General features: G+C 39.7%; 1 protein-coding gene across 3 annotated transcripts in view; it reads right to left on the bottom strand.

Annotated features, from left to right (window-relative positions):
• VWA8 (von Willebrand factor A domain containing 8) overlaps nt 1–12,929 on the bottom strand; it is a 287,936-nt gene that overhangs the window by 124,239 nt on the left and 150,768 nt on the right. For all 3 annotated transcript variants that reach the window (XR_007356839.2, XM_048851261.2, XM_048851269.2), the window contains exons 22-23: nt 4,371–4,446; nt 186–321 (exon numbers count right to left, since the gene is read on the bottom strand). Coding sequence is in view for 2 of the 3 variants with exons in the window: in XM_048851261.2 (XP_048707218.2) it covers nt 186–321; nt 4,371–4,446 (212 nt within the window). In the remaining variant the exon portion in view is untranslated. The remainder of the gene's footprint in view (nt 1–185; nt 322–4,370; nt 4,447–12,929) is intronic.

The following is a 12,929-nucleotide window of genomic DNA, read 5'->3' as shown; positions in this document are numbered from 1 at the left end:
TCTCACGGGCATGTTTACGGAGTCTCTCTACAAAGAAGTTCCACACTTAAAACTCTAATTGCTAACATTTGCACAGCAAACATTTTTTCGACCACTCGACTCTTTTGTAGCTATGGCTTAATAAATGCAATTGCTGTAATATGGCAACATACTATGTTTTACCGTAGATTATAAAAGCAACTTACTGGCAACAAGGCGCCTTCCATCCGACAGAACCATTTCTCCACTTTCCACAAGAGTTTTTAAAATACAGGTAACATTTGTAGGTGCTTTGTCTGCCTCATCGATAACCAGAATATGCCCCAACTTGACTGATTTCACCTAGAAGACAGAAGAAATGAACTGTCATATATATATATACACACACACACACACAAATATTGCAATATTGATTTCTCAGTTTCTTGTAGTAACATTTTGTATTTTCCCTCTATAAGTTAATATAGAAAAACAAAGAGACAGTAAGTGATTACTAATATAACGTTAAAGCATTAATAAATTGTTGCTTGAAAAACTGATGAAAGAAATGGGTCCTGTTAATACCAAAAATGTGTGTTTTCCGTAGGGCAGTTAATTAATCCCAGTTAACTCATGCGATTAATTCAAAAAAATTAATCACTATTAAAAAAAATTAACCATGATTAATTGCAGTTTTAATCGCACTGTTAAACAATAATAGAATACCAATTGAAATGTATTATAAATATTTGTGGATGTTTTTCTACATTTTCAAATATATTGATTTCAGTTACAACACAAAATACAAAGTGTACAGTGCTCACTTCATAGTATTATTTTTATTACAAACATTTGCACTGTAAAAAAGGTAAATAAAAGAAACAGTATTTTTCAATTCACCTCATACAAGTACAGTAGTACAATCTCTTTATCATGAAAGTGCAACTTACAAATGTAGATTTTTTTTGCTACATAACTGCATTCAAAACAAAACAATGTAAAACTTTAGAGCCTATAAGTCTATTCAGTCCTACTTCTTGTTCAGCCAATCACTCAGAGAAACAAGTTTGTTTACATTTACAGGTGATAATGCTGCCCACTTTCTTATTTACAGTGTCACCTGAAAGTGAGAACAGGCATTTGCATGGTACTTTTGTAGCCAGCACTGCAGGATATTTACATGCCAGATATGCTAAACATTCGTATGCCCCTTCATGCTTTGGCCACTATTCCAGAGGACATGTTTCCATGCTGATGACGCGCGTTAAAAAAATAATACATTAATTAAATTTGTGACTAAACTCTTTGGGGGAGAACTGTAGGTCTCCTGCTGTTTTACCCACATTCTGCCATATATTTTGCGTTACAGCAGTCTCAGATGACGACCCAGCATATGTTGTTCGATTTAAGAACACTTTTGCTACAGATTTGACAAAACGCAAAGAAGGTACCAATGTGAGATTTCTAAGGATAGATACAGCATTCAACCCAAGGTTTAAGAACCTGAAGTGCCATCCAAAATCTGAGAGGGATGAGATGTGGAACATGCTGACAGAAGTCTTAAAAGAGCAACACGGCGATGCAGAAACTACAGACCCTGAACCACCAAAAAAGAAACTGAGCCTTCTGTTGGTGGCATCTGACTCAGACGATGAAAATGAATGTGCGTCAGTCTGCACTGCTTTAGATCATTATCGAGCCGAACCAGTCATCAGCATGGAAGCAAACCTCTGAGAAAAGTATTACAATACTCCTTTAATAAGCCCCAATCCTGTATAGTTTACAGAGAATTGATAATAGCAGATTTACTTCTGTTTAAATATGCATAAGCAATCATGCATATCAGAGGGGTAGCTGTGTTAGCCCAGACCTGTGAAAGCGGCAAAGAGTCCTGTGGCACCTTATAGACTAACAGACGTACTGGAGCATAAGCTTTTCTGTGTGAATACCCACTTCTTCACATGCATGTAGTGGAAATTTCCAGAGGCAGGTATAAATATGGAAGCAAGAATCAGGCTAGTGATAACGAGGTTAGCTCAATCAGGTAGGGTGAGACCCTCTTCTAGCAGTTGAGGTGTGAACACCAAGGGAGGAGCTCACATCTCAATTGCTAGAGGAGGGCCTCACCCTAGCTGATTGAACTAACCTCGTTATTCCTAGCCTGATTCTTGCTAACCTCGTTATTCCTAGCCTGATTCTTGCTTACATATTTATACCTGCCTCTGGAAATTTACACTACATGCATCTGAAGAAGTGGGTATTCACCCATGAAAGCTTATGGTCCAGTACGTCTGTTAGTCTATAAGGTACCACAGGACTCTCTGCCGCAATCACACATATGTAGCTATATATATATATATGTATACACAAACACAATGAATTGAAATAAAACACATTTTAATGTATGAACCCTAGCTCTGTTTTCCTTTGTATTTCTAATTGAAAACAGGTAAATTATATATTACAGCTAAGGCTGCAAATCTGTAATGGAGGTCACGGCAGTGACTTTCTGGAACCTCCGTGACTTCTGCAGTGGCCAGTGCGGCTAGCCCAGGGGCCGCCTGAGCAGCTTGGGCAACTCTTAGGGAAGCCGCATTGGCCACTGCTGGGACAGTCTCGGGCCACCGCAACTCCCCCACCCCCCAGCAGCAGAAGTTTGGGTGTGGGACGGGGCTCAGGACTGGGGCAGGGGGCTGGAGCATGGGAGGGGGGTCGGGGTGCAGGCTCCGGGCGGCACTTACCTCATGGACCTCCCTGGAAGCATCAACATGTCCCTCCCGTGACTCTTAGGCAGGGGCATGGCCAGGCAGCTCCGCGCGCTGTCTCCACCCATAAGCACCACCCCCGCAGCTCCCATTGACCACAATTCCTAGCCAATGGTGGCTGCAGAGCCCATGCTTGGGGCAGTGTGCAGAGCCCCCCTGGCCACGCCTCTGCCTAGGAGCCAAGAGACATGTCACTGCTTCTGGGGAGCTGTGCGGAGCCAGGTAGAGAGCCTGCCAGCACTGCCACCCCCCAGCACCAGTGGGGGTCCTGGGCCACCCCCTCTCCCCAAGCACCCGTAGCGCCCCAGGGCTGCCCCCTGCCCCAGAGCACCTGATTTAGTCAGGGGTATATAGTGCAAGTCGTGGACAGGTCACGGGCTGTGAATTTTTGTTTACTGCCCGTGACCTGTGCAAGACTTTTACTAAAAATACCTTGACTAAAACATAGCCTTAATTACAGCCAAGATTTTAAAAATTGGATGCCTAAAGGTAGACTCCTAAATCCATGTTCAGGCACCTAAATCAGTGGCATGATTTTCAAGAGCTGAACTCTCAGCAACTCTCACTAACTCCCAGTGTTCTTCCAACAGAAAGTCAATGGAAACTGTTCAGCGTTCAGCATTTTGAAAAATCAAACTACTGATCTTGCTGTCTGAATATGGATTTGGAAGTCTAACTACAGGCTCCCATGTAAAAAAAAAATCTTAACATATGTAGTATTGAAGACTACCTCTGGATTCTGTCTAGCTAATGGAGTGGATGCATCGGCAAATGCTGCTGGGAGAGAAGGCCTCATCTATCATAGCAGAACCTGAACTCCGTGAATGGCATGACATGCAGAAACAGATTCTCTTGCATACGTGCACACCATGTGCCTGTGCACGAATGGTGATTGCCTGTGCACACATGGAAAAGGCCTTGCCAACATGCAGCGTATTGGTGTGTATGGAGGAAGGGCAGCAGGTGATACTGAAATGAGGAGGGAATGCTAGAAGAGGATGAAGAGATGCCACTGATCTGGGGTGAGAATGAGGTGAAGCTGACGTGACAAACAAGAGTGGTTCTGTTAAAGCAGAACCAGGCGGAACGGGGTGCTGCAGCTGGGAGGGAGAGGAGGAGGTTGGTCAGGAATAGATTCTGCTGATTGGAGTCTGGGTCCTGATTGTGTGGGAGGATGGAGCAGAAGGCAGTAAAGAGTTTAGGGAGTGGGGCACCGGTGTCAAGAGGTTGAGTCACTGGGTATGTAGGCTGTGTGTTTAGAAGCTGGAAGGGAGACATGGGAAAATTTCAGTGCATCAGCATTTGAGGGGCATCAAGTAATTCCAAAGTGAAATAAATAATATGCTCCTTTTGCATGTCAGATACACCAAGACCCCAGAATACTACACTGATTAGCTTGTGGCACAGAAAATGTATGTGAAATGAACAATAATTGTCCTATACTGCCAATAATGTCTTGCCATATTTGATTCTGTTGCTGAATTATAATATTCTCATTAAAGTTACAGTACCCAGACCACAGGGATAAGAATTTTATAACTTAGCCCAGAATTCCTTGGTCTTTGTGGAGCTTCCAATATATTTTTTAGCATTGTTTTATAAATGAAAATAGATTTTCAAATCTACAAATATAATTTAAGTACTGACCAGTGGTGAGTCTTCATATGTAATATGGCCATCTGTAACGGAAGGCTGCAGAGTAAGGCTCTGTACAGTGGTATCCCTGAGATTGAAAAAAAAAATGTAATTGGAAACAAAATAAAACTGATTTTTAGTCAAACTAAAAGGAAAAAAAAATATTAAAAGCCCTATTTGGAAGCAATACTGCGGAATTTTCTCTCCTGTAACAGGGAAAGCAAATATTAATAAAAAGCCCACAAACCATTACGCACCAGAGTGCAGAAACTCATGGAACCAATGTACAGGGTTGAGTAAGATAGTGATGTCATGTACGAAGTGTAATTTTATTTTTTTTAACTTTATGAGGTACCAAAGTGATAGGTGCCTGGGCGCCCAGAGAGCCTGACTTTTCCACTCCACTTTCTAAGACCCATAAGAAGAAGTGGACTGAGAATGATTAGAGAGCCCATCACCATGATCCCTAATTTGTCAGAGAAGTTACTGTTCAGCAATTTCTCTTCCTCACTCAAGGTTTTCATAGCAATTCCTTGCCCCTTTTGAACCTGGGAAGTGAGAAATCTAAACACTGAACCCCACCTCTCCCATATGGAAGTGCAACGTGCTACCACTAGTTCTGGGTAAAGCATGCGTGCTTTAAACTATACTTTTCATGAAAAACATTTCCAAATGTCAAAGAAATCCCCTCAGATAAAGCAAACTGCTTAGCAGTGTCAAAGTGAAGTCCAGTTAATATTTTAATTGCCCTGCTCCATACTACTATCTCCAAGAGAAAGTGAGATTAGAAAAAAATAGTTCTGACCAGAAAATAGTTCATTTTAAAATTTTTACTACCTGAACTGCACCAGATGGAATAACTATTTACTAGGACTTGATACATCATTGTATCATAAAGTGCTAAAGTTAGTTGTTGTTTTTTGGTTTTTAATGGCATGGTGTTCCTTTCTTTCCAAAATAACATACATTTAGGGAGGTTTTTTTTAAAAACAGTCTGATGAAAATGTGGGGGAGAGTATACCCTTAATTTCAGTTAGTACAATCGACTTCAATGAAAACTAAGAGTGCAGCAAATGAAGAACAGGTTGCAGTTCAGAAAGGTCAAACAATATCTCTTTATCTGTTTAAACCACAAACCTTATTATGAGATCTGATTTAACAAAAATCACACTCACCTTCATAGCCATCTACTGAACCAGAATTGTTTGCTTAACCTAAGGTTATTGATCACTCAAAATTTCGACCTTAGATATATCTTCAGATTTTGTAACACATTTGTAAAAACCAGCAAGAACTCAGATAGGCTTCACAGACACAGGAAATCAAATATAGCATTGTTTGTAGTAAACTGTAAAATGGAAAGAATCCAATTTTAGCTGAAAACTGGAAGTAGTTAACATCGAAATCTCCTTTATTTGCTGTCAGTAGCATTTCTATCCCCAACAACTACTGCCTTGTTTAACAAAGGTCATGATTGATCTGCCCTAAGGTCTCTGCTAATAACAAAACAAACAAAAAACCCCAAGCAAGATCATAATAAAAACACAAACTCCTAATTAAATCTTTGCAGCGGGATATTTTTTACAGACAAACGTAACATGAAACACCACTTTCCTACTACCTTAACCCATTTCTGTCTTGCACAGAGAAATCAATACTAGATGCAGCAACAACTTCAATCAAGGAAATGTTATGGAAACCTTTTATTCTTTGATCACCGATTACTTATGATATAGGCCAAATTCTCAGATGCTGTATTTTGGCATAAATCCATTGAAGTTATAATCTTTAGTCCAAACCCAGAGAGCTTTAAGGGTACAAGAATTTTATGACATGTAAACCATACCAATCAAAGACTAGAACACACACATCCAGTGGTCAATCAAATCTGGAATAAATGAGTTTTCATGAATTGGTTGAAGGATAAAAGGGAAGATACTTATCATATACTAACAGGACTGTTCAAAGCATAAAAGGGGACACAACAAAGGCACAAATATGGAAGCACCACAGGAACAGGAGACAAATGGAGAAATCAGGACGAAAGCCTGGAGAAAACACAAGGCACAGGGGAGGCGGTTACAGAAGGCTTTGAAGACTACAAGTGTGACCTTCATGAAAAAGGAGAGGGAACCACTGCAGAGACAAAAGAGGTGGGGAGATATACAGTGGTATTATGAATGGGCATAAGAGGGCATGGGCAGAACTGGAAGAGAGGAAAAACAAGAGACCAATAAGTGCAATCAGTGTAAGTAAGAACAGTGTGTCAGCTGGTTGTAGTTAATCATATGGCTCCAACATCATCTGACATGATGTTAAAAAATGGTCCCCATCTACACAGAGTGCTAAAATCATGCTTTATGCATGCTAATTAACACAACTCCTCATAACAACTTAATTTTCTAGTGAAGACGAGCTCTAACTGACAAGGATATCTTTGGGGGAAATCAACACTGAAAGCAGTGGGAGGAAACAGAATCAGGTGACAGAAGGCAGAAATGTTTCAATCATCAGGGAGCCTGCAAAATGTAGAAAACATTCTACAAATACATTAGAAGCAAGAGCAAGACCAAGAACAGAGTAGGCCCGTTACTCAACAAGAGGGGAAAGACAATAACAGAAAATGTGGAAATGGCAGAGGTGCTTAATGACTTCTTTGTTTCAATTTTCACCAAGAAGGTTGGTGGCGATTTGACATCTAACATAGTGAATGCCAGCGAAAATGAGGTAGGATCAGAGTCTAAAATAGGGAAAGAACAAGTCAAAAATAACTTAAGACAAGTTAGATGTCTTCAAATCACCAGGGCCTGATGATATGCATCCTAGAATACTCAAGGAGCTGACTGAGGAGATATCTGAGCCATTAGCAATTATCTTTGAAAAGTCATGGAAGACGGGAGACACTCCAGAACACTGGAAAAGGGCAAATATAGTGCCCATCTATAAAAAGGGAAATAAGGAATTCCCTTCGGGGAATTACAGACCAGTCAGCTTAACTTCTGTACCCAGAAAGATAATGGAGCAAATAATTAAGCAATCAATTTGCAAACACCTAGAAGATAATAAGGTGATAAATAACAGTCAGCATGGATTTGTCAAGAACAAATCATGTCAAACCAACCTGAGCGCTTTCTGACAGGGAAACAAGCCTTGTAGATGTGGGCGAAGTGGTAGATGTGGTATATCTTGACTTTAGCAAGGCTTTTGATACTGTCTGGCATGACCTTCTCATAAACAAACTAGAGAAATACAACTTAGATGGAGCTACTATAAGGTGGGTGCATAACTGGTTGGAAAATCATTCCCAGAGAGTAAACACAGTCATGCTGGAAGGGCATAACAAGTGGGGTCCTGCAGGGATCGGTTCTGGGTCCGGTTCCATTCAATAGCTTCATCAATGATTTAGATAATGGCATAGAGAGTACACTTATAAAGTTTGCGGACGATACCAAGCTAGGAGGGATTGCAAGTGCTTTGGAGGATAGGATTAAAATTCAAAATGATCTGGACAAACTGGAGAAATGGCCTGAAGTAAACAGGATGAAATTTAATAAGGACAAATGCAAAATACTCCACTTAGGAAGGAATAATCAGATGCACACATACAAAATGGGAAATGACTGCCTAGGAAGGAGTACTATGGAAAGGGAACTTGGGGTCATAGTGGATCACAAGCTAAATATGAGTCATCAATGTAACACTGTTGCAAAAAAAGCAAACATCATTCTGGGATGTATTAGCAGGAGTATTGTAAGCAAGACACAAGAAGTAATTCTTCCGCTCTACTCTGCGCTGATTAGGTCTCAACTGGAGTATTGTGTCCAGTTCTGGGCATCACATTTCAGGAAAGATGTGGACAAATTGGAGAAAGTCCAGAGAAGAGCAACAAAAATGATTAAAGGTCTAGAAAACATGACCTTTGAGGGAAGACTGAAAAAACTGGGTTTGTTTAGTCTGGAGAAGAGAAGACTGAGAGGGGACACAATAACAGTTTTCAAGTACATAAAGGAGGAGGGAGAAAAATCGTTCTTCTTAACCTCTGAGGTTATGACAAGAAGCAATGGGCTTAAACTGCAGCAAGAGCAGTTTAGGTTGTACATTAGGAAAAAATTCCAAACTGTCAGGGTGGTTAAGCACTGGAATAAATTGCCTATGGAGGTTGTGGAATCTCAATCATTGGGGATTTTTAAGAGCAGGTTGGACAACACCTGTCCAGGATAATACTTAATCCTGCCATGAGTGTAGGGGACTGGACTAGATGACCTCTTGATCTTCCTTCCTTCTATGATTCTATTATTCTAAAATAATTGTTGAATTGTTCCTACTGGCATGCAGGAGTTATAGCATGTGTACAATATCACAATATCTCTTGATAAAACAAGTAAATCCAAAGAAAGATAGTTTGCATAGTATTACAAAGTTTCCAGGATAGCCACAAAGCAATTTCCAAATCTCTTCTCAATTCCCTGGCTATTCTCCATTCCTTCCCTTTTCACAATATTTTAAAAAAGTATTGGGGGGACTTGCAGTTAATCAGGAAAGCTAAATGTCTGGCATAGCCCAGAATTAATTCCAGTGATTTCCCTCCTGTCCTGCAGATCACTATAACCAAATCCAGTATGCCAAAATCCAATATTTTCTTGGCATACCAGGTGCAGTAGATATTAACAACCTGTCAGTCTTTCATAAACATAAAATATGCTGTTAGGCTTCAATAATTTCCACTTTTCTTCAATAAATTTAATGTGGATTACATGACAGAAAACATATACAAAACTGACTCAAGTCTTTCAGAAAATCGCCATCTTGTACTGAACTACATTAAGGTAGAGACGTACACATTAAGTGACTACAGTTGAACCTTAGTTACAAACACCAGAGTTACAAACTCACCAGTCTACCATACACCTCATTTGGAACCAGAAATACACAATCAGGCAGCAGCAGAGACCAAAAAACAAAACCAAACAAAAAACCAAAACAACAACAACAACAAAAGGTACAGTACTGTGGTAAATATAAACTACTAAAAAAAAAAGAGCATTTTTCTTCTGCATAGTAAAGTTTCAAAGCTGTATTAAGTCAATGTTCAGTTGTAAACTTTTGAAAGAACTATAATGTTTAGTTCAGAGTTATGAATAACCTCCATTCCCAAGGTGTTCGTAACTCTGAGGTTCTACTGTGTGCTATATTTGAGACTTCTCAACATTGCTGTCTGTAGTTTTTTTAAAGCTAAAACCATGAATAACTGGCATTCCTGTCACCAGGTTGCAGAATTTCACTCCCCACATCAAATGACCTAAACTCTCAGTTTTCCTAGTTGATATTTACTAATTAGAATCTCTCAGCATTAGCCAGGCTCTATAAGAGACCTGAGCAACAGAGCCTTGCAGTCTCATCACGCTCCGCAAGAAGCAAGAAGTGGGAATGTTGGAGCAGGTGAGAAAAATGGTCCAATAAATTGTCATCCTGTTTAACTGAGACAATTAGTTCTGTCCTATTAAAAGCAGACACCGAAATGATGTAGTGTCATTTCCTACTGGCTTATTTTTGTCTCTACAAAAAGAAAAAACTAATCAGCTCTTCTCGATCATGATGCTGCTGGGTTCACGACGGTGTTTCCAAAACTCTTGTTGGCATTTTTTTTCTTACTCCATCCCATGATTATATTTGTTTTGCCTAGGCAGGTTTTCCTTCTGGTAGCTGTGCATTGCTGCTGGTGCTTTGTTTAGCCCAGATTTATTTTTTTCTGGGGTTTACACATTTGTTCAACACTAACTTGTCTCAATTAGATACCATCTGATTTTGATTCCTAGTGTGCAATGGAGTAGCTGTGAGACCTCGGAAAATCCCATTAGCAGAAGTACTTATTGAACAGATTGTTTGATCAAGTACTGGTGGTAGAAGAGAAGAGGTAATCCCTCTGCTGACTCTGACCATTTTCTTTAAAACTATGTAAGTCTTACAAAAATAATCTATTTTGGAGAAAAGACATTCTTGATAGGGTATATTTAATTACCTTAATTAATGCAATTACCATGCCCATTCAATCCTGCTGGCAATTTAAGCACTGAGACTAACCAGGGCGCCAATTAGCGCTAAATGCAATGTTGCCTTTTTTAAATGCAGTCACTTCTTCACTAAGGGACTGGATCAAAATCACTACTTATCTCAAACAGGCCACCAAGGGACTGGAACAAAATTACTACCTATTTCACACAGGCCACCAACCATACTGGTCATCATTACCAACCTGGATCATAATTCAAATCAGTCAACTAGAGAATGAAAGTCTCCATATCCCATTGCCAATTTCCCCAAGAAATTAAGTCCTCTATGCAACTTATTTGAAAATAAGTGGAAAATTTGTTACCTGACATTTTACTTTCTGGGACTAACTTCTTCCCCCAGTGCAAGACTACTGGGTTGATCCTTTCTTACTGCAAATACTGGAGGTAGTACAGATTTGTTCATTAGGTCTGTGGCTTGGCCACATTCCTTCCACTCTCGCTCCAGATGAATATTTCTAAAGCTGTTTGGAAATCCTAACTCCTTATTAATAGATTAATATTTAACAGTAATTGCTTATTCAACTATAGGAATGGAACCTGGAGGAGCCACGTAAAAGAATTGAGTGGGCAAGACTATGCGGAGAGATCAATCCTAGACGGCATATCACTGAGTAACAAATATTTCATTCTGGATCCTGACCTCTTCCCCATTCTGAGACATATGGGATGTAACTAACAGTAAGGAAAAATTAGTTGAGGAGGAGGAGGGAAAGAGAGAGGGAAGTAGGACAAAAGAATAACATTCTCTCTTCCCTAGAATTGGTATTATTAGAGTATTCTAAGCACCTTCTTGCTGAATGATGTTTCCCCAGAGGAATGAACGTCGAGCTAGTAATGCTTTATAGAAGCATTGATGGTGTCCAGGTGACAGCTTTACAGATTTCTTCTGTATTGGCTGATGTATTTTCCACCTAGGACATTACCAAGGAAGTGTTTGAACAAGCTCTGTTCCTTTTTATAATTGGCTTACATTCAGCTAACAGAAAAATAAGCATATGACACTGTTTAACTGAGATGGGAGAGTGAGATGTCTAGGGCATGTTGCAAGGAATCCAGAACAAACATTCAGTTTCACTAAGGTTAATCTTTCTATCTTGAAAACAGCAGGAGAATTTTGTCCAAATCCTTGTGTAGGCTGAGAGGGTGGAATGTTAGGAGAATCCCTTTGGAAAATTATCCCATATTGTTTCGCATCTACTGCTCAACTGCCAAATTATTAGGCTCAGGTAGACTGAATTTAGATACAGGAACAGGCCATGTGATTCAAGATCCAGCCTGCCAGGAAGATGGACAGCTGCCTCCTCCCCAGCTGGAGGTGATGAGACTGACCACTGCTTCTTCCTTTTTTAGCTTTCAAATCACATTTCCTAGTAGTGAAAGGGGAGAAAGCAGAGGACCTGATTCAACTATTTATTGAGGCAGAATGTATGTTCCTTCCAGTGAACTTTGGTCTGCTTTCATGATTAATAATAGTCTCACCGTTTTATTTCAGCTGAACACAAATAAGTCATTCTGGGGTGACTGAGACAGTTCAGGGACTGTTTTGAGTTGTCTAATTGCTGAGGGCTAAGCTACTCCATTCTTGTGTTTAGTGTCCCGATTGCTGTCCTCTCTGGGAAGTTGATGCTCTGGAGCCTGTAACCTTAAACACATTCTCTGTGTGCACTTATAATTATATCCCTAAGATTCCTCAGCCAGGCTATTATCACTATTTCAGCAACACATTTTACTTGTTTGACATCAGCAGAACTATTACTTGTGCTATAAAAGGTACAACTCAGCATGAGGAAGGTGGCAGAACCAAGCCCATAGAAACTATATGTCAAATTAACATTTCCAATCAATGTGCCATCTTCAAATGGGGAAATTATATATCCTTCCCCCCAATTTTTTATTAAACTATAATGAAATCATCTCACCCTAATTGCTAGCTCCTCAGTGAGGGAGATGTCCTTCTACAACTCCCACATTGTGTTTAAGAACATGTTTCACTCAGTGAACAGCTGGAAACATTTAGATCAACTTGAGAGGAAAGTGAAAATCTCTGCCTTTCTATTCTAATTGTATTTCTCCATGACTACCAAACATCAGCAAATTCAAGCCGAATTCAGTTTCTAACAAGGTAAATAAGCTCTCTAGCAGCTGGAATCTGCCAATTTCAGTACCAGTCAGACTGACAGTTTATGAAAGGCTAGTGATGGGAATAGAAAACACAAGCTTGGATGAATGCTTGCAAGTCTTACACTGTAACATTACAATGACTGAAAACATACACAAAAATGGTAACAACAGTCACCTGATAGTCACTGCTTCAATGCTCTTTAATGAAGAGAAATTTATATCACAAAGGTACTATTGTTAATATTTATTTCCCATCTCATAAGTTGTTCAAAGAATAAAGCACAGTTTTAGGCTATTTTGTTCAGTGATGCATGAATATAATAATAGTTTAGACATGCATTTCTACTACTCAAATTCATGACAAAGAACAGATAAGGAG

The sequence above is a fragment of the Caretta caretta genome, chromosome 1 (assembly GCF_965140235.1).
Source record: "Caretta caretta isolate rCarCar2 chromosome 1, rCarCar1.hap1, whole genome shotgun sequence".
NCBI lineage: Eukaryota > Metazoa > Chordata > Testudines > Cheloniidae > Caretta > Caretta caretta.
This window is presented reverse-complemented; position numbering and strand designations above follow the sequence as displayed.